Consider the following 22,063-nt stretch of genomic DNA (forward strand, 5'->3'; position numbering starts at 1 on the left):
GATTCTTCTAAGCATTAACTTTGGATCTGCATTCACCTTCTTCACTGTATTTCTCTGTTTTTACCAAATGGACAGACTGTACAAATGAAAAGGACTAGACCATTTATCTAGATGTTGTTCTTCTTCTATCCGCCACATATTGCACTAAAACAGTCCAACTGTATACGGCTAAATAATGAGTGACATGTTTCTTTTTTTTTACCATTTAATATGTACAGTTTTCGGTAAATAATGACCATATTTCACCTAGGCTACGTGGTCTTCTACCTTCCTCCTACGTGGCCCATGTTTCTTCCCTTCGAAGTTTCTTCTTTCTTCTCTCTTTGTAACCGAATACCTGTTACACTAAGGGGTACTACCGGATTAAATGACACTCAATTGATAGTTACTTAATACTGTCACACTCATCCACACCCACTTAATTATATTTCCAAACTTAGACATCTCGCAAATTCTCCATAAAATAATCTGGTCAGTAAATTTTAGAGAATTGGCTTATATGCCTCTATTTGAGACTCATATTAAGAATATATTATCCTTTTCCTTCTTGACCAATCTTTTCCATATTACCCTTATCCCCTAAACCAACTCTATCCATAGCTTCCTGCGTTGCGTCAGATTTATGTCTGAAAAGTAATATTTTTGTAGCTCTCTTTCATCTTTTCTTTTAATATTAACTTCTTTTTTCTAGCTCTCTTTTATCTTTTCTCTTAACATTATCTTCTTTCTTTTTTTCCAACTTTTTTTATTTTCCTCCTCTCACTTAAACGAATTCTTCTTCATTTTATTTTCATTTTAGTTTCTCTAATTATTCCAATTTCTACTAATCCAAATTTAACTCACTTTTAATTTTAGCTATTTCAACGCCATCACCAATCTCTGCGGTAAAACCCTACTTTGTGTTAGAAATCAAGCCTCTCAAAATTCTAATCTAAAAGTGTTGTAATATTTTTTCTTTTAACAATGATCTTTGGGCAACTATGAAAATTAGAGCCTTATCAAAGTCAAAAAGTCATGTCGAGAAAAAAAATTGAGTAGATTCTTAGTGTTAGTGATCAGATCTCCGAGCTAGCACCTCCAACGTAAAATTATCCTGTTGGAAAAACGTTTAAGATAAATAAGATGTTACAAAATATTTATTGTTAAATGTTTTGATACATAGTTTATTAGCTGATAAATGTTTTGATAAATAGTTTGTTAGGTTATACATGGTTTCTTAACTAATGAATTGTTGATACATGATTTTGATTTCATACATTTTTTGATAAATAGATTGTTATCTGATAAATGATTTGTTACATGGTACATATTATGTTAACTGATACATTGTTTGATACCAGAAAAATGATAAATGATAGGTACGATATTAAAAAGATTTGTCTTTAGTTGATACATGGTTTGTGTTGTTGATAAATGGTTTATCGGTTTGTACATTGTTTACTACTTATTTGGAAGTTGAAAAATGGGTTGATAAATGAATTGTGAGTTAATATGTGTTCGATAAATGAGTTATTATCTGATAACTAATTTGATATATGATACATATTTTGTTAGCTGATACTTGTTTTATTAGTTGATACAAAATTTGACATCAAAAAATTTGTTATATAATACATATTGTTATTTGATAAATTTTTTGTTAGTTGTTACATAGTTTGATATCTAATAATTAGTATTTAGTTATATGTATGTTATTAATTACTCGTTTTTATTATGGATCTATATACAATATATTAATAGAAAAATGTATCAAATGTGTAAAATATTTAAAGAAAAATATGAGAAAATAGAGAGAGAATAGTAGGTAAGTGAGGGTATTTTGGAAAATTTAAAATGAAAAAGGTAAAACAATTTACACATATGTCGAATCATGTGTATTTGATTAATATTGCTTTCATTTCCATCATCTTTCTATTATTTGAGGAGACCATTTAAAAAAAAAACTTTATTTCATGTGTTTATTACAAGTGTACCATTTTCTATGTGGCAACTCCACAAGCCCTCTCACATGATATATTCAAGAACCCTTAGTTAACTAAACTAATTACAAAAATTGCCATTACTCATTACATTATAACTTGGGGTTATAATATAAGCTTTGTGACTAACAAAATAATTAACATTGACACATTTACATTTAATGCTTACCACGCGTTCATTGTTTAAACGTAAGCGCTTTAAATACTGAGAATATACGCATGTATTTCATTACCAAATACGCAGAGATTCTTCGTTGTTTATTTCATTATCATGCATCATATAACATTTTCTATATAGTTAGCATATATATATATATATATATTTTTCTTGAAAAATTTTATACTACATATATATAAATGCAAATTAAATTTCTTAAATTATAAACGCTAATATATCACATATATTTCTGGTTAACTTAGAAATTACTTAGTGGTAAAATCACATTTTTATATGACTGAATCAAGAATTTTTTATATAATTAAGTTCAAGAACTTTTCTAATACGTCTACTTTTTTAATATGTCCAATATATTTTTTTAAAGGTCGATTGCAGTTTCAAATCTCCTCCTTTGCACATTAATCATAATTTATCATTTCCATAATTATAAATGCAATATACCATTGGAGATCGTTTTATGCCAATTTAGTGTAAATACATTCGATTAAAGGCACACTAATTAAATACATTGATACATTATTTGCCATAATTCATGAATCAAATATGAATTGTCAATCACGGGATGAAATAAATCATTGTCAATCAATCACGAAGGTGATGTGATAGTGAAAAGAGGAGATTTCTATATATAGCCTTTCAACGGATATGTTTTCGTTGCTGATTGATACAATATCATCACGACAAATTTAAAACAAATATGTGATCGTCCATGATTGGTTCTTACTCTTATTTGGCGTGACCAGATCTTCAGTAGCATTCCTATTTTACTTTAGCAAACATATCTCACTGCTATGTGACAATGCAAATAATATATTCGCGCCTTAATTTGAATACTGAAATATCGTTTTTGTAATTTATGATATCGTCCAGATCCTAGACCTAGGCGCCTTTCATATATAAATACTAGACATTTTAGTTTACATCTCCTCACCATTTTCTCCTTCTCAAAACATTTTTAGCATTACATTTTAGCATTACAAAATGTATACATTTTTCATGTTCTTTTCTATTTTTTGAAATGTTACATTTGTTTTTTATTGGACAATATTCCAAAACAAGACCATATGCAATAGATATAAACAAAATTTGTATATAAAACTTTTATTATATATATGTATGTATTAAATTACATAACTTCTATTTTTTTACAACCAATACATAATTTCTATTAAATTACATATATATATATATATATATATATATAATATTTGTGTGTGTGTGTCTGTGTATGTATTTATATAAAAGATCACAGATTAACCTATATAATGAAATAAAATTCGATAATACTTTTGTAGGTATATATATATATATGTGTGTGTGTGTTTCATTAACTTATATAATGAAAAAAATAAGATAATATTTATATAAAAGATCACAGATCACCGAAATTTTATTAATTCTTATCAACTAAAACATTACTATCGTGTTTTCTTTGATCATCAATTCTTGGTCCAATAATTATTCGTTTAGGTATAAACATTAACCATTTGCACCAAAATGATTTGAAAGAAAAATAACAACTTGAATAAGAATATATAATTGGTACGATCTCTTGACTGATTGTACAACACTAAAATTAAATTCCATGTAATCTCTTACATAAGCACCAAGAATTTTTAGTTAAAGAATCAACATAAATGGTGATAGACAAATAGTTATTCCACTTAATTTCTATTTTGGAATCCGGTTAATTTTATGGTCAAAATAATTTCTATAATTAAGGAATCCTATATGTCGATTCCTTAATCATAATACTTTCTATAATTTAAAAATCAGAAACTAAAAGTTAAAAATTATTTGGATTTAATTTTGGACATGTAATAATTGCTTGGCTCCAATCCTTTTTTGGACTAAAACTCTATCAATTATGACTATATACCTAGGGAAACTAATATCAACGACATCACAACCTACAGATTTCAAAACCACTACAATGAAAATGAATGCAATAAAAATACTAGGAAGATATATATAGTGAGATCTTAGGTAATGAGAAGAGAGATCAAATCCAACAACTGAACCCTAACCCCATATCTCGTGTCTCTTCAAGAATTTTAGTTAAAATCCGCTTTTTGTATGAAATGATAAATTACAAGAAGCCAATATGTATTTCATCCAGTAACGAGTTTGTTTTTGTAAGATTTTGTTGTCTACAATAATAGGCAATATTTTGAATTTGATTCCTAATCAGTCCACTTAATTTTGAAGTCATATTATTTACTTAAAATTACTTTTGTTCGTCTACAATTTTTATGTATTCCAAAGGCAGATAAAATTTAATAAAACCATAAAAAATAAATATATAGATTAAATATCTATAAATTAAAACTTATAACTTTTTTAGTCCATTCACCTTGCGTAGGGCACAGATTCAATATTACTGTTGGACACATTTATATACTCATAGAAAGAAATAATAATATAATTATGCTTTGATTGATATTCATTTCCGTGTATAATACGTAAAACACAAAGTGCAGCATTATACGTATATAATCTATTATATCTTAATTTACGAATTTCAATTTCTATTGCACAAATATTAAATTCAAAATCAATTTTTGTTTTTAAAATCATCGCTCCGCACATGGTCCGGATTATCAGCTAGTTTGAGTATATTAGACTAGATCTCTCTAAATTTTAAGCGCAACTCCTGATAAATAAAATTAATTTCTCGGTTTTTAAGAAGCTTGTTCCGTACACAGCATGGCTGTCTTTCTCCCTCATTTTCCTTTTTAGTATTCAATTTATTTATCTCCCTCCTGTCCGCTTCAGTATCTAAGAAGCTTTTGGTCTTGTATAAAAATCCCAAAATCTGTGGGGGGGGGGGAGTGAGAAGAATCATAGTATAATAAAATGTTTCACTCGGAAGGCCTCGTATCGAGGAAAGGACCTTTAGGAGCGATTTGGGTGGCAGCCTATTTCGCGAAGAAGCTTAAGAAAACTCAAGTCAAAGACACTCATATTCCTTCCTCCGTTGGTTCGTCTCCTCTCCTCCTTCCCTTCTCTCTTCGTTTCTGAAATGGTTGGTTTAAGTGTGAAGTTAACCGAAATAGAAACGTAGGGTTTCGTTTTCAACTATTGTTGCAGGCCCGACTCCATTTGAATGGCTTAGAAAGTTGATTTCATTTGCTCATTAGTGGGCAGATTAAGTCTGTTGATTAGCGTTATTACAATTGCAAAAGTTTCGATTTTGCTAGAATGCCTGAATGAACCTCAGAGACAGATGTCGTTTTTATTAGCGTTATTACAACTGCGAAGGTTTAGATTTTTCTTCTGCAAATTGATCGATAAAAACATAATATGTAATTAAAAATCCTTTGTTTGTACAACATTATAGTTCGCATCATTTCTACAGTGTTTTGTTTCCTCGTACTTAAATTTGCATATGTTCTTTTGGATCTCACAGACCAGATCTTGCAAAAGGAGTTGGACGCTTTGACATACAGAGTTTTAGCCTATCTTCTCCTTGGTCTCGTTAGAATATATTCCAAGAAGGTCGACTTTTTGTTCCATGATTGCAACACTGCCTTTATCGCTGTAAAGGAGTTTGTGGCTAAGGATAAGAACAACAGAGATAACACTAATGTGCCTCTCCCTGCTGCTGCAGCATCTACCGTGTTTTCTTCAATTGCTTTGCCTCAGTGTTTCGAACTAGATGCTTTTGATCTTGGTGTTTTGGAAGATTCTCACGGGTATTTTGCTTGTTCATCCTGTGCAGTAATGTATCAGTTATTATATAGTCTCACATTTTTGTTTCTTCTTTTCTTCTCAGGGACAATGTTAGGCCTCAGGAAGATATTACACTTAAACAAGGTAATTACTACAGCAAACACTTTTGAATTTTGTCATGTATTTATACCACTGCATTGCGATGAAACAGTTGGAGGTGCTGCTGGTCGGGATACGGAGAGCATGGACCACTACTATATGGAAAGGGTATGGCTTCTTACCTGATAGAATACATTACTGTGTATATTGAATCCGCTCCTCTTTGATCATTCACTAGTGTACAAGTAAAAATATATGAAATGAAGACACTATTTGTGGAGTTGCAGTTCGACATGGAGGAGGAGGAGGAGGATCTCGGCTTTACGTTTCATGAAACTTCCGTTGCCGATCATACTGATACTAGATTGTGAGTATGATATTTTTTTTTTTTGAATTAACATGTAATCAACAGACACATGCTCAAATTTCTCACGTTATGTCTGTTGTTTCAGTGAGACCGCCCATGATATGGACATAGATGCAGAAAATGTCAGAGATGCTAGTGGACAAGCATCAGTCAGAGTTGTTGAAGCAGAGCCGCTAGAGTCTAACAAATCATCCAGAGATCAGCAAAATGCATCTAGGCATGGGGAGGATCCAGAATCAGATGACATGGAACGCGAAGAACCAGGATCTGTGGGGGGAAATGGAGACTTGCCTGAATGCATAGAGAAACATCGAGGCCATAGTGATGGGGAAATGACAGACACTGATATGTTTCATAAAGAGCCATCTGAGACTCCTGAAGTGAATAAAGTTGGATACAATGAGAAAGGTTTCCTCTCTGGCATTACTTTTTCAGAAGAGCCGGAGAGTAAAGGATCTAATGCTAAAGATACTCCAGTTGCTGCTACTCCCAAAACACCTTCCCGGCTGAAGATCTCTCAAGGTTGACTGACTGACACTTGTTAGACATAGGAACTCCCAGAAATTTTATTTAGTTGTGTTTTAATATGTTGTGTTATACTTGGAGATACAGGTACAGGGGAAACAAGCCATCAGTTCTCCATCATTACCACACCTAGTGGAAAGGAGTCTTCTCGGAAGAGAAAATGTCTAATAGATGACGAAGTTATAATTCCGAACAAGTAAGCTAACTTTTTGTCACCTTGGATAATATTCATCTGCCATACAAGTATATTATGTTTCTTCTCTTTATTGTAGAGTTATTAAGAAAATGATAGAAGACTCAAGTACATTGGTTAAAAAACGGAGAAAGGTTCCTGATACTGACTATCCTGAGAAAAGAATCAAACGTCTTGCTGATCCCTCTAGAAGTTACTGGGACCCTTTGTTTCCATGTAAGTTAAACTTCAAATTTGATGTACCTTTATTTCAAATTTTGTTTGCTGATTGTTGTAATCATATTACAGATGGTTCTTTGGACCTCCAATTGCTTTTCAATCAACCCATCAGGCTTAAAGAACAGAACACAACAGAAACTCCTAAAGCTGCTAAAACCGCTAGGCGAATGAAAAGGTCTTCTCTTAGAGGCCGTGGGGATGCTTTTCCTGTAGAGCAGACTGAGAGTGGTCCGGAAATTATGGAGACTCCTCAGGCTGTTGCTCTTGCCGAGCTGAAAATTACTGCTCCAGAGACTGTTTCAGTTAGTTCCATAGCTGCTGGAAGTTCTCATCAAACAAAGGTTGCTTCAGAGACGCCAATAGAGCCTGCAGAGCCAACGTATATTGCTCCAGATACCCCAGCAAGAACATCAGAGCAAACAGGGATTGCTCCTGAAACACCAGCAGTCTCTGAGCGAGAAGAGATTGCTCCTGAGATGCCGCTGAGAGAATCAATGTCAGAAAGATATTGCAAGGACCCTGAGACCTGTGAACAAGAAACAAGACCTGCCAACTCCTTCACCTTCTTTGACGAGTGCCCGTCAGAATATTACGAGGATGGAAGGGACCTTGATGTTATTTTGATGCACGAGGAGGTACTGTTCCATTGCATCATCTGACAGCAGCGAAAGAACCCTTTCACTCATATTCATTTACAGAACTGAACATTTGTTTTTGCTTCTGCTTCTGCTTCAGCAGGTGAATGCACATGAAACAGAGGACCTGCAACAAGGTAAACTGGTTTCTGGTCTTATTCTAAGAGTGGAAAGCACACAATATCTTTAAACAATAATCAGAAATGATATATTATATTGGTTGACTAGTTGACAGAAATCTATGATGAATTGGACTGATGCTTTTTTTGTGAAAAGTTTCAACCATAAAACATAGACAACCTACAATGGGATCGAAACCTTATATTATATTTTTTGTTGCACGTTGATGTGTTTTTGTACTGTGTTCTTACCTTGTATGCTACTGATTTGCAGAGACATGGTCAGCAAGAACAAGGTTGGTAGACTCACACCTCTGATCTCAGTTTCTTCACGTATATTTTCAGATAAATATCCAGATTTTCTGACTGGATTGCGCAGGAATGTGGCAAAATTCCTGGAGAAAACGTTTCTGGAGCAAAAGAAGAAAGGAGAAGAAGAAAAAGCGAGTTTGTTACAGTTGTGCAGAGGAAGAACTCAGAAGGAAAGTGCAAGACTCTTCTACGAGACTTTGGTATGTCACATCTGGTTTCTGTGTATCTTTATTGAGGTTTTCAAGCTTTGGAAACCCTCCTGATTTGATTTGAGGTATGGGAAATAAAAAATCTTTGTTTGTAGGTGTTGAAGACGAAGGGTTACTTGGAGGTGAAGCAAGACCATCAATATAGTGATATTCTCCTCTCGCCAATAACCAGACAACAAGAAGCTTGTTGAAAAGCTGGAGCTATATTTCTTCCCTCTAGTTTTTAGGTTTTCTGAAGAAGTATCTGCTAATCAAAGTTTTTAGTCTTTTGGAATCCATCTAGTTTTAGCCTTTTGTTTCCAGTCTTTTAAGTTTAGACTCAGAATGATCAATGATCTGAAAAGTATGTATGAATATACTTGGTTGATCTAATCAAGTTATTTTAGAGACAGTGCATTATTGCAGCTTCTAAAAGTGTTTCTTTTATGTTTTCAGACAATACCCTAAAACTATTTATGAGATTGATGCCAGAGTTTGGCTGGGGAGTTTCTCGGAGTCTGATAAGAGAAAGACTTGATGTAATATAAGCTAGGTTACACGAAAGTTTCATCGCACATACGCTTCCCGCTTTGAAATCGGAACTTTGTGGAAGTTTACGGAATCTCGTTTCTAAAACGTTTCTAAAATATTCTCTTATCTAAAACGTTTCTAGAATATTCTCTTAAAAAATATGTTGGAAGTTTACAATTCCATTTTGCAATTACGCTTCCGTTTTTTTCTAAACACAATATCATAAATCAATAAAAATATAAAATCTTAGTTTTTAATTTATATAAAATTATAGTTTTAATTTATATAAATTCAAATTTAATACTCCCTTTGGTTTTAAAAGATACATTTTTAGTTTTTCACACATATTAAAAAAATGCATCAAATCACTATAATAAATTTATTGTTTTCTGTAGTTTTCAATTTTCAACAACTTTTGGCCAATAGTAATCCAATAAAACTAATTAATTTTTTAAATTTTGTATTTTTTCATAAAAAACATAAAACAACCATCTTTTAAAAACAATTTTTTTTCAGAACAACCATCTTTTAGGAACGAAGGAAGTAGTAATGAAATAGTGAGAATAGAAATATAAAAATTTAAAATAATACCATAAATTATCTTTATGCATTGAAGATTTATTACAGATATAGCATATATTGAAATATATTGTGTCAATTATTTATAAAGTATTAAAAATGATTAGTTCAGTAATTTCTTTTAAACTTAATCTATGTGTATTTCCACAGTTTTAATATAAAATCATTTCAAAATTATTATAAATGAATAAATATTTTATTTTAAATTTAAATATTAATTTTTTAAAAAAAATTATTATATATATATATGCTTCCAACACGTATGTGCTTCCTAATTTTTTAAAAAAATTTGCTTCTGTACTTCCATACGCTTGCGCTTCCACGTGGCCTCTTCCGTTTCCATGGAAGATAGAATATAAGTAGTTTTCAAAAATAAGAATAAATAATGTAATTTCCAAAATATAATCTTATTGGAAAGTATTTATCTAAAATTTCTTAAATTTTAATTTATTATGATTAATAAAATATAGTTATGTTTGCAAACATAACTATACATTTATATATACAAATATAGAAATATCTAAATAGTTCTTGTTTTAAATATAAATAATTGTATAAAAACTTAAATAGAAAATAGTAAATCATATTTTGAATAAAATTTTATATAAATAGATTTAATCGTGGAAGCCCTCTTGATCAAGTGGTTTGTCTAAGAGTTCATTAATGTTTCTATACACGGAAGTTTGGAATTCAAACCCCAAAAAATACCAAATTATGTCTATTATGGAGAAATAAGTTACAAAATCGTCTATCTAATATTCTCATCGTTGTAATAACATAATTAATTAGACAATCCAAAAAATAGATTAAATTTTAAAATTATTATAAAATAAAATTAATTATTAATATAAATTTGCATGTAAATCTAGTGATTTTATTAAAAATGGTATATGAGAATTTTTGGGAGCTTATTAGGGTGTAAATCTAAAAAGGCAGATCAAATTAAGGTCCTTTACTCCTATAGGCTATAGGATTCCCAAACCTAAATAAATCAGTCTTCTCCTCACTTTCTCGAGATTGGAACAAAAAAAAATATCAGGTTTGTTTTTTTTCTCTCTCTCTAGAGTGTGAGTTTGTTTTTGTCGGAAGATGTACTGATGAATTTTGATTTCCTGGATCAGGGCTTCTCTGCATGTGAGGATTGCGACCATGCCCATGGTGAATCTTGATTTCTCTGACGCAGCCTCTCCACCTTCACATATTCTCAGAAAATCCCCACGGAAACAAGCTTCAGAGCCTTCTCCTCCAGAACCAGCAGCAGCAGCAGCAGCAGCAGTAAAGAAGAAGACGAAGAAGAAGAAGAAGACATTGGCGAGCAGCAGCAGCAGAATCTGGAACGAGGAAGATGAGCTCACTGTGTTAAAAGGGTTAGTGGATTATCGAGCCAAGACAGGAAACGAACCCAACAGTAACTGGGCTGACTTTTATCGTTTCCTCGGTGATTCCATCACTGCGATATACTCAAAGGATCAGGTTTTGACTAAGATCCGCAAGCTGAAAGGTAAGTTCATTGTTAGCATGCAGAAAGGAAACACCAGCAACTCTGAAGCCTTCCTACTTTCCAAAAGGATATGGGCCCCCCAAAATGAACCTGATCAGTCTGTTAATCACAGCAGCAAGAGTGGTGTAAGTGATATATATTTTTATCATCAATTAATAATGTCTTTGTCTAGCTAGCATGCACAACACAATGGTCTAATTATCTCTGTTTTTGCTTGGTAAGGATGAAATGGGTAATGAATCATTACCAAAAGCTGACTTTGAAGGCAATGACGAGTCATGGGCTGTGCGGGATGCGTTCGAGACCATGGTGTCTAAAGGTTTAAGTGATTATCAAAAGAAGTTGCAGCTTGAGAAGCTGATGAACCTTGGATCTGGTAAAAGAAAAGAGTTGAGCGATGAGTGGAAAGAGTTATGTGCTGAGGAAGTCAAACTCAATATCAAGAGGTTTAAGTTTTCTGCTTTGCTTGCAGAGGCTGCTAAATGGTAACTCTTTGTGAAAAATATATATATCTGCTTCAGTGTGTCTAATAGAAGCACTATGTTTTCTCTGGTGTCTAAAAAAGAATCATGTTTCTCGGCTTTTATGTAATCTTAATGTTAATGTAATAAAAATATCGGCTTTTATGTAATCTTAATGTTAATGTAATAAAAATATCGGCTTTTATGTAATCTTAATGTTAATGTAATAAAACAGAGGTTGCCTCTTCGTTGAGGATGTTGTTCCATTGGCAGTTTTTGAGATATGGAGCTTGTCTTAAGCGAGTAGAGAGTCACACAACAAGTCGTAGCTTCTCGTCACTTGTGCCTCTATTCAAACCAAAATAAATATATTTTACTTTACCAACAATAGTCCAACGCCTCGTCTTCCTCTTTCTTGTTAATTTTTAAATAGTAGAGAGAGTGACACATCGCTGCTTCATTAGTATCACCGATCAATGGTTAATTCCAGCGACTCTGTTTTGGAGAGCCAACAAAAACACAAATCTCAGCGTTCGCATGAAAACGACGATGAAAACGTCTCCTATACGGAAGCTATAGTCAGGTGGAGAAAGCAACAGAAGAAATATTTGATTTGGAATATAAACGACGTTCTTCTCATTCTCAAGGTTTGTACATTCTCTCTCTGTCTGCCTACTTTCTATTTTTTTTTTCTTAACATCTTGTTTTTTTTAAATGTGGAAAAGGGAATTGTGGAATATGAAAATGAGAAGGGATTCAGATACAATTCTGATTGGGATATCTTTTATGGCTATACCAAGGACTTGATAAACATACTCTTCTCCAAAAAGCAACTCATAGAACAGGTCAAAAAGTTGAAGATGAAATTTGAGTTCTATTTTCAGAGATCCAAGGTTGGGAAACAACTTTCTTTTACTAATTCTTATGAGAAAGAACTCTTCAGACTGTCAACAATCATTTGGGCTAAAAATGAAACAGAAGATGCTTTTAGTGAGAATAGGCAGGATCAAGCTAAGGTAAGTAGTGTGATGTGTTCCTAGTCTGTTTTAATTTGAGAATGTTGCTTACTGATTTTGATTTTAGGTTCTTGTTTTGAACAAGGGTGTGCCTTTGGTAGACCAAAAGCGGGTTAATGACACAAGAAAGGATAAAGATGTGAGCCAGGATCTAGGTGGTATGGATGAATTTTATGTTCTTCAGGACGCACTTGAGGCGGCGACATCTTTGCAGAGTTTAGAGAAAACTCAACAGAAGATGCTGTTTCAGAATTTGGAAACTCTTGGAGCTCAGCGAAGGAAAGAGCTTGCTGTTGAATGGAAGGCATTGCTTAATGAGGAGATGGAATTGCATATAAAGAAACTGACCTTCTTGGGAAAGCTTCCTTGTGCATGAGTTTCTGCTTGGTTCAAGAATAAAAAAAAATATTATCCTTTGTTTCCTGTTGATGTTTTTTTGTTTTGTTTTGTGTGTTTCAAGCCATCTTTTGAACGGTTATAATAAGGGTATGTTAAAAGATTTGTGTCTTCTTTTGTCTTAAGGTGTGACTGATTCCATCAAAATCACCAGTCTACTACTGTTCGTTGAGTTTCTTTGATCTCTGTCTTTATGTTTTAGCGAATGCGTAGTTTTTGTGTAACTAATCTTAACAGTAAAGCACTCAGGTGAAAAACCCCTCACGGCTGCTAAGTTTGCTGTGAAGTTCCATTTGGTTTGACTGTTTGTTAATATTTTTAGTAATTTTACTATTTTTACGGTTTAGCATATAATCAAAGTATTGAAGTTCTACAAACTAATTGTCTAATAAGAACGTTGTTCAGCTTTATTCTTCATATTCGATGAAGTATGTTCTCGAATAAGAACCTAATCAGCTTCGAGTCAGTTTTTTTTCTGACGACAACCATGTATTATTAATTCAGTAGGAAGAGGTTTGCTTTACGACCTAACCATCTGAAAATATTAGAGTTTACATGGGAGAAGATAAAATTTCGTAAACGACCTTCCTTAGTAAGAAAATCTGTTTTTACATTACGCTCTCTAACGATAACGAAACTGAAAAAACAATAAAAAGTGATAGGAGCTGAATAAATTCATTCTATTCGGAAACCAAAACTGACCAATCTTCTTCATCGTTGATCAGCTTAACAAGCTGAAGACAATCCAATTGAAAGGACATCGATATGAATCCTAGTTGCAGGAAACATCTCATTGCAAAGAGCAAGATAGTGAACTCCACGTGCAAAGGAGAGAGGACCTGGTCCCTGCATTGGAACTATACATATGCGTTCCATTTACCAGATCGAAGACAAAACCACCTCCAGAAACTACCGAATTTGTCACCCAGGATGCATCCACTTGGCATCTTGGTAGTGGTGACTCATTCTCCAACTTTTCGGTGTTTAAGTCGAGTTTTCTTACGATAACTTTTATTTCTGGTATTTGTGCAACCCTCCAGTTCTCCTCCTCACAGGTAGCATGTGAGACAGTATTTGGTGGGAGAATATAGTTGCCGTTTTTGACTTTATCAATCCTAACTTTCCATATGAACCATGCGATCCACGGAAACTAAGCTAGAAAATTCTCAGAGATTGCACGGAAGAGTAGATAGTCGAAGTTCTTGAAAAGAGATTCACTCGGGAAAGACCCTGGAATCGTCTGGATATCAGAGAGTGCCCATGTTTTGAGCGCATGAGGGCATAGAAACATGAGGTGATTTATCGATTCCTCACCATCTCCAGACCGGAGACAAGATCTGTCAGTACCACAATGTCTATCAGCCAAGCGGCCACAGGTCGCCACACAACCCGTTAAAGCTTGCCAAAGAAAATGTTTAGTCTTCCGGGGAGCTTGTAATTTCCAGATCATAGCTTGCAGGGGATTACTACTTGGCTCTATGACTACATTTTCCACTTTCTCTTATTTTAGTTGAATTGCAAGCTTATACCCGGATTTTACTGTATACAGGCCCGACTTCGTATGAATCCAGCAGTACCCGTCATCTCTGAAATTGTGACTGGGTCGTAAGCTTTGCATCAACTGAACATCTTCCGGGTCCATCAAGGCTTTCAGTACTTCTACTCTTCATTGCTTGGACGATTGGTCTATAAGCTGGTTAACAGAGAGGTTTTTATCGCGATAAACCCCAATGACAATTGATGGATGCGGTGGAATAGTCGGGATCCATGGGTCAATCCAGACCCTAGTATTGTACCATGATCCAATCATTTTCCTCAAACCTTCGCGAAGAAGATCTTGTGGTGCCGCTATGATGCTTCTCCACCCATAAGATGGGGAGTTGGGTGTCTTCACTTCCATTGGGCTAATGTGCCAGAAGTACCTCCCTTTCAGAACCCGAGCTAATAAGGAGGTAGGGTGATGCAAAAGCCTCCACAGTTGTTTTGCTAGGAGTGCCAGGTTGAAGTTATGTAGGTAGAGGAAACAAAGCCCTCTTTTTTTTTTTCAAAAGAAACACATTTTTTCTCCCACGCTATCCAGTGAAGACCTCAGTAATTCGCCTTAGTGCTCCACTAGAACTTTGCTATTGCACCTTGTAGCTTGATAATCATGTCCTTTGGTAGCATGAATCAATACATCACATAAGTGGGCACAACTTGCGCCACTGACTTTAATGTACTTCTTTACCTCCCTTAGATAACAGCTTTGCCGATCAAGATTTTATGCGATCATTAAGTCAGTCTCTGATAAAAGCAAAAACTTGTCTTTTCGATCCACAAATCTTTTCCGAGAGCCCAAGATACATACCCATCCCACTTTCTTTGGCTGTATCGAAGATTTTTTTTTTGTAGCAGCTTTGACTTCTTATCCTATCTTAGTACCAAACAGGATAGAAGATTTCAATGTATTAAGTTGCTGTCCTGAGGCTCTCCCGTAGAGATTGATAAATGCTTATCAGCTCAGCACATTTCTGAACATCCGCTCTACATAAGAATAGGCTATTGTTGGCAAATAGGAGATGTGATATTGCTGGAATCACCCGAGCAATCTTTAAACCTGTAATTATACCTTCTTCTTCTGCAGCATGAAGCTGCGAAATGAGTGCCTCAGTCAAAAGAATGAAGAGGAATGATGATAGAGGGTCGCCTTGACTCAGCCCTCTAGCTGGCTGGACATTTCGTTTAGGTTCACCATTTAGTAAGATTTGATAAGAGACCGACGAGACACACCAGCATATCCAAGATACCCATTTTTCCGCAAAACCCATTTTGAGAAGGAGAGCTTCGAGAAAGTTTCATTCAACTCGATCATAGGTCTTGCTCATGTCGGTCTTGGCAGCTATGTACTTTGCTTTACATATGGGATTCGTACGAAGCGCATGAAAAGCCTCTTGCACCAAAAGTATGTTGTCCGATATAAGGCGTCTCGCCACAAAGACGGATTGGGTCTCCAAAATTAGTTTCGGAAGGAACTTTTTTAGTCGAGAGCAGATGATCTTAAAGATGATTCTATAACTGACATTGCATACGCTGATCGGTCAAAATTCAGTCATCTCATGATTCGCTCAGTCTTTTAGATCAGACATATGTTCGTTTGGTTCAATCTCGGGTCAAAAGAATCCGTCTGAAAAAATCCTTTACCATCGAGATGACATCCTGAGCCGTTACTTTCCAGAATCGTTGATAGAAAAGACTCGTCATACCATCTGGTCCTGATGTTTTATCGGGGTTTATTTCATCAACTGTTTTCCTGATTTCCATATTCGTAGGAGGTCTTACTAAGGCAGAGTTCATAGCTGGCATCACTTTCGCGGTAACATACCGGAGTGCCTCTTTGAAATCTACCGTGTCTGATGAGGTAAAAATACCTTGAAAATAATCTGAGGCCACTTTTTCAATCGTCTTCTCGCTCTCCACCCACCCTCCTTGTGGGATCTTGAGTTTTATTATCCGGTTCCGCGCTCGGCTTCGAGTCGGTTACATGAGCCATCCTTACGGGTTTTGGGATCAAAAAAACTTATGTAACTCGTATTCTTTTTCTTTGTATTTCTTCTTGTATTTTGTTTTGTAATGGATCAAGTACCTAATCAATTATTCTTTGTGAATCAGATCTTTATTCTTATGAATCTTCGTTGTTATTTTGGTCTGGTTCATGTTCAGTTTGGTCGAATTTGTATTTTTGTGTTTGTTCAATTCATTCGAGTTGATTTTAGTTTCATTCTAATTCAGTTATAAAAAAATATAATTTATAAGAACATAAACAATTATCATTTGACATGAAATTATTATTTTCTTCATATTTAAATATAAAACCAAACATCATAATAAAAATGTATGAAATGTAATCCAATACTTTTATGATATTATATTCAAATCTAATATAAATATTATAGGTAATTTTCGATTTTGATGCTAATGTATGCGATTTATATTATTTTATTTTATTTTTAGTTATGTTAATTCTATTCATTTAGAAGTAAAATATATAAAGTATAGTTAGTCGCTTAGAGTAAATGGTTAAATATATTAAATTTTCATATTATTAGTATATTTAATTAATCCAAATAAAACAGTTTGGTTTTCAGTTTAAAATAAAACTGAACCATTTGGATTGATAAAATCTTTAACCAAATGGATTAGACATATACTTTAGTTTGCTTTAGATAAGTTTGGATTTGAATAAGTTGGTTTGGTTTTGTTTGGTTTGGGTTTTTTCTCATCCCTAACACAAATAATCATCAAACATTTGGAATAAGAAGGAACAAACGTGCACAAAAAAAAGAACAAAATATATTGTACTTTTTGGCATAACAAAATATATTGTTGTTTTGTATAATAGATATATAAAGACAGAAACCCTAAAAGCTATTATAAATTCAATCCTCAGACCAGGGATTATTATATGTCTCATGTTGATCTTTTAAAATCTTCTTCACACACATATTAATATATAGATATGTTTCTTAACCATTAGTCATATTAATCAGTATTTACGAGTAAAACTGGTATTCCTTTGCTTGAATAACGATCGTCCTTAGCCCTCCAATAGGCGACAAGACCATTAAGAAAATACCAAACACTATACATACCTGAAATAAACAACACACCAAATTTATTTATTTTGTTCTTTCAGAAAAATGGTTTCACAAAAGGCAACCATTAATTGCAAACGCCAGAAAAATTAGAGAAATTAATGATAACGTTACTTACCCAGTTGGCCCACCAAGATAAGCTGTACTTCCTAGGTTTGTAGATGGCTAGCCAAATTATGCAAGGTAGCTGAAAACAATAATGGTATTTAAATTAGACTACATTTATTATTAATAACTAATTCAAGATGGAGAACAACTTTAGAGATCGCAATCGTACGAAGTATGTCGTGGGAGCAAACGCGAATCCACCAAAGAACGCCAAAAGGCCACCAAAGAACGGGAACGTCATACCAAGAAACATGGTTGCAGCTACATAAATATAAACAAAATCAGGTTTACGGATCAAGGTAACACCATTATGTAAAGTCATAAGAAAGATCAATATACCTACAACTATGAATATAATAAAAGTCTTACGTAAATTTCAGTTGATTTTCTTACCAACATAGAAACTACGAACACAGAACCGGAGAATCGTGGTTGGTCTAAAATTAAGCTTCTTAACCAATAAAGTTTCCATCATGTCAAAAAACCGGCATTGCATATATCTGCAACAAAACGAAATTAAAGTCGTCAAATTTTTTTACCGAACCAAAAGAAGAGATTTTAAAAGAAATCCGGTTTAGATTAACCGACCTGGTAACTACCGATAACATGGATCACGACAAAGATGTTAGCCGTCGCGATTAACCAAGCTGGCTTTTTAAGTGATATGAGGATATTATCTTCAACACTGTTCCCGAAAATGTAATATCCGACGAGAGCCACCGGAAAATAACAAAGTGCGACAACGATGTAAGCAACGATGACTCCTTTCCACATCGGGCCTTTTGATGGTTTCTCAAGAGTCGAGGGGATCGTTGCTTGGATCTCAAGGACAACGTTGTGGCCTGCGTAAGCGAATGCCACATCACCTAAACCGCTGAAGAAATTGAAAACCGTACCGGCTGTTGATTTTGCTTTGTAACCATATTCAACATCTTCTCGAACGCCTTTACTCGTCGAAGCTGCCCATGCGATTGTTGAGTAGCTATAAATCAAAAGGAAAAAACGTTTAGAACCGGTTAGTAATACTACATCCGGTTTTAAAAGAAAGTGTACAAACCCAAGTTCCAGTGTTTAATCCTAGACGAAACTATATCATACCAGAATAAACCGAAATAAATTCAGTTTGAATACGTAAGCCAAAATTAACCCCAAACCCATTGTCTAACCACAATAATTGCAATCAGATTTTGGTAAATATAAACCAAACCAAAATTTAATTTCGAAAATTCGAAAACTAAAGTACTTCGTTTGTGTTGGTTGAAACCGAATTTTCAAGTTGTACTGATCCATACCGGTATGTATACAGCCAATGCATAAACCTAATATAGTAAACCGGTTAATGTAATTACCTTAGAGACATAACCGCGGCAGCGAGAGAAACGCCAGAGATGGAATTGAAATTGGGGAGATGAGAAAGGACGAAATGAACAGAAGCAAAAATCATGATGAAGTAAGTAAGTTTGATGGGTTTGCAGCCCTCACAAACAAGCTCATGAAACTTCTTTAGAGATTTGCCTCCAGTGACCATATAAACGATACAAACGCCTATTTCCACGATCAGCTGTTGCGGCACGACTATGTAAAGACCAAGCTTTTCTCCAAACGCATGTTGTCCGAGTTCATGGTAACGATCAAAACGCTTTCCCGGAACCATTTAGTGCATTTCCACCATTTGCCATAGTGTGTATAGTGTTATGACCCATGAGAGGACCAATATTGCAACTCCCGATCCCCTGATAAGAAAATCAAATTAAGACCGGTTTAGTTTTTATTCAGATCCGGTTTAGGTCAATAACCGGTATATATTGAATATTTTACCAGCCGAGTTGAGACATGGCGTAAGGGAGGCCGAGAACTCCGGCACCAACCATGGCGGTGACATTGTGAAAAGCAGAGTACCACCATTTAGCATTTCTTGATGAAGTAATTGGTAACCAATCTTCGATTTCTTTTTGTCTTGCCAATTTCTCATCATCCTGCAGTTTTATTTCACAAAATTCATATGGAAGAAAAAGTTAATTTTTATGGTTTTCGTAAATCGTGATTTTCTTTTTGGGTTTAAAAGTTAACCTCAATAGATGTAATCAATAATGGGGGGAAAAGAAGAATAAAAGATTAGTATAGTTAGATTTTTAGAAGATCTATTGGTCTAAACTGATTTAGGTTGGTACTACCAAACTTAAAGTTACCATCTATTGGAAATTCTGTTGTCTTTTTAGACGGCGGTTTAGGTTGGTACGAGTCATTCCCTAAATTTTGGAAAAGCCAGAAACTGGGGCCGTACGGGATCTGTAAAAACTTATTCACAAAAAGTACATTTGATTTTTTTTTTGTGAACCAAAAGTATATTTGATTATATTTTTCTCAAAAAAAGAAAAAAGTATATTGATTATATATGTGTATATTATTTCTGTAACTTGTAATAATTCAGTTGTACAATGTGAAGATAAAAATTTATGGAACATGGTATATTTGTAATTTTGTAGACCTCGATATATATATATATATATATATATATATATATATATTATTTTTTGTTTGGAACCTCGGAAACTTTTGGGACCAAGAAATATCGTAAGCTTTTGGATAGTCAGAAATCTAAAACCATAAGTCAGAAAGTCAATATCTGACATTAAATCTAAGCTCAGATTTCTTCTACATCTATCTAAAACTCCCAAGTGATTTATTTCCTCGATGTTTTCTGAAAAAGCTAAACTTAAAGGAAAATAAAACTAAAAAGCAAAGGATGAATAATAAAAGAGGAAAAGAGAGAAGAGAGAGAAGAGAGAGAAGAGAGAGAAGAAGAGAAAGTAGATCCAGTCGGTTCTGGTGTACGGTCGGCGCGTGCGTGAGCGTCCGTGCCGTCGTCGGAATCTTTTGACTTTGAGATTTTATCATCCGTTCTTTGTCTTCTTCCCGTTTCTTCCAGTGTCCGTCTTGTTCAAGCTCTGGACAGTCACCAACCGCGGTGGTCTATGATCATGGAGTGAGGACGCGGGTGTTTGGAAGTCACGGCGTGGCGAGGTGTTTTATAGCTGGCGTTATTTTTCCAGGAGGTGGAGGCTTACATAGCTCTACCGCCGCCGGTCCTTGTTCTCCGCGGGGTGGAAGCTTCTACAGCTTCACCGACGTCGGTCTAGTCTCTGGGGCATGGAGGCTACTTCAGCTCGTGTCACCGGCTTTAGGGTTTTTTTTTTTTTGCTTTTCAAGATGTGGTGTGTAGACAGCGTTGGGTTTGTGGGTCGTTGAGGTGAGATCTAGGTTGAAGCCGATGATCTACGGCGACGGTGACGAAGCTCAAGTGGAAATAGCGGTGGTTCTCGCTCCGCCTGTTTAGGGTTTCCGGTGGTTCAGAGTCAGAAGAGATCCCGTTATGACGGTGAACTCTCCGGCGTGAAGACAAGACAACGTAGAACAGCTATGGTGGCGCGGAAGCTCTGCAGTATCGGAGCTCCGGCGGAAAAGAAGTTGTCGGTGGCGTGTCCCGGTGGTTGCGCGAGGGCGGTCGATCAAGTTGAGAGGGATGACGCATGTCGAGCAAACTGCATAGATCATCACACGTGTCAAGACCTTCTTCTGTCGGTACGCCTAGGGCGAACTGTCCGGTTTAGAAGTCTGGACCGGTTTGGGCCATAATCTTTGGTTTGGGCTGCGGCCTTGTTTGTAATACCCAATTTGTTGTGGGTTTTTGTTTGGTATTCGTGTAGTTGGGCTTCGGCTTTGGGCTTAGCCCGTTTAATATAAAAATATTTCTTAAGGGTAAAAAAAAAAACTAAAAAGCAAAGAAAGATGAAAAACATTCAGAGAAAATCGACAAAAAAATCTCCGAGGAAAAGGAAATATTATGTTAGAAAAAAGAAGAGAAAATATTATAAGAATTTAGTGTACGAGGAAAAATAAATAAAATTAACATCGCTTATCATTTTTTTTAAAAGGGTTTTTATTCATTTGAATAAATAGACTCCATTTCATGTGTTACTGTTTTTTTGTGAGAGTATATACTGAAGTCCACTTTGGTTAAACTAAAATTCCATAAACTCAAGATCAATGTTCAAAAAGAAAGAAAAACTCAGAATCTTAACGTTCGTACAGAAACAGAAAAAAAAAACTCAAATCTTAGTCACGGTAACACCATTAAACAGAGAGATAGAGACTCACATAATCATCTTGAGGAGCTTGATTTACCATGGTTACACTGAGATAAACGAGGGAGAGAGATATAAAGAGAAGAGAAGGAAACTTGACAAGTTCTCAAACTTATGAGAGATTTTTTTTTATAAGCCTTATGAGAGAGATAGTATGCTAAATATATAAAGCTCCTCATGAAGATTATACACACTGATAGATGTATTAT

The 22,063-nt window shown here is 34.6% G+C and overlaps 4 protein-coding genes across 5 annotated transcripts; 3 read left to right on the plus strand and 1 right to left on the minus strand.

The window, feature by feature from the left end:
* The first annotated feature begins 4,845 nt into the window (after nucleotides 1-4,845).
* LOC108816910 (sister chromatid cohesion 1 protein 2-like) lies at nucleotides 4,846-8,898 on the plus strand. 2 transcript variants are annotated; one of them, XM_018589470.2, is made up of 13 exons: nucleotides 4,846-5,137; nucleotides 5,567-5,852; nucleotides 5,933-5,973; nucleotides 6,041-6,096; nucleotides 6,216-6,295; nucleotides 6,381-6,817; nucleotides 6,908-7,016; nucleotides 7,093-7,229; nucleotides 7,302-7,867; nucleotides 7,968-8,004; nucleotides 8,261-8,282; nucleotides 8,366-8,498; nucleotides 8,603-8,898. In XM_018589470.2, the coding sequence occupies exons 1-13, from the start codon at nucleotides 5,014-5,016 to the stop codon at nucleotides 8,696-8,698; spliced, it is 2,124 nt and encodes a 707-aa protein (XP_018444972.2). In that variant the 5' UTR covers nucleotides 4,846-5,013; the 3' UTR covers nucleotides 8,699-8,898. The 2 variants fall into 2 exon arrangements, with proteins under 2 accessions (XP_018444972.2, XP_018444973.2); XM_018589471.2 differs by having other exon boundaries at nucleotides 4,848-5,137; nucleotides 7,971-8,004.
* Nucleotides 8,899-10,522: 1,624 nt separating this feature from the next.
* Nucleotides 10,523-11,768, plus strand: LOC108814702 (GLABROUS1 enhancer-binding protein-like). Its single transcript, XM_018587321.2, has 3 exons — nucleotides 10,523-10,635; nucleotides 10,718-11,222; nucleotides 11,320-11,768. Exons 2-3 carry the CDS (start codon nucleotides 10,746-10,748, stop codon nucleotides 11,584-11,586), a joined length of 744 nt encoding a protein of 247 aa, XP_018442823.2. The 5' UTR covers nucleotides 10,523-10,635; nucleotides 10,718-10,745; the 3' UTR covers nucleotides 11,587-11,768.
* Nucleotides 11,769-11,909: 141 nt separating this feature from the next.
* LOC108815670 (GLABROUS1 enhancer-binding protein-like 3) lies at nucleotides 11,910-13,176 on the plus strand. The gene is made up of 3 exons (XM_018588201.2): nucleotides 11,910-12,205; nucleotides 12,284-12,574; nucleotides 12,642-13,176. Exons 1-3 carry the CDS (start codon nucleotides 12,035-12,037, stop codon nucleotides 12,948-12,950), a joined length of 771 nt encoding a protein of 256 aa, XP_018443703.1. The 5' UTR covers nucleotides 11,910-12,034; the 3' UTR covers nucleotides 12,951-13,176.
* A 4,143-nt stretch (nucleotides 13,177-17,319) lies between these two features.
* LOC108816383 (lysine histidine transporter 1-like) lies at nucleotides 17,320-22,011 on the minus strand. Its single transcript, XM_056990206.1, is given in 9 exon segments — nucleotides 17,320-17,598; nucleotides 17,720-17,788; nucleotides 17,879-17,970; nucleotides 18,103-18,190; nucleotides 18,192-18,209; nucleotides 18,298-18,691; nucleotides 19,059-19,442; nucleotides 19,528-19,685; nucleotides 21,868-22,011. Coding segments are annotated over 9 exon segments (1,332 nt in total). The 5' UTR covers nucleotides 21,898-22,011; the 3' UTR covers nucleotides 17,320-17,499.
* Between the last annotated feature and the right edge of the window lie 52 nt (nucleotides 22,012-22,063).

The sequence above is a fragment of the Raphanus sativus genome, chromosome 7 (genome assembly GCF_000801105.2).
Source record: "Raphanus sativus cultivar WK10039 chromosome 7, ASM80110v3, whole genome shotgun sequence".
NCBI classification, from domain to species: Eukaryota; Viridiplantae; Streptophyta; class Magnoliopsida; order Brassicales; family Brassicaceae; genus Raphanus; species Raphanus sativus.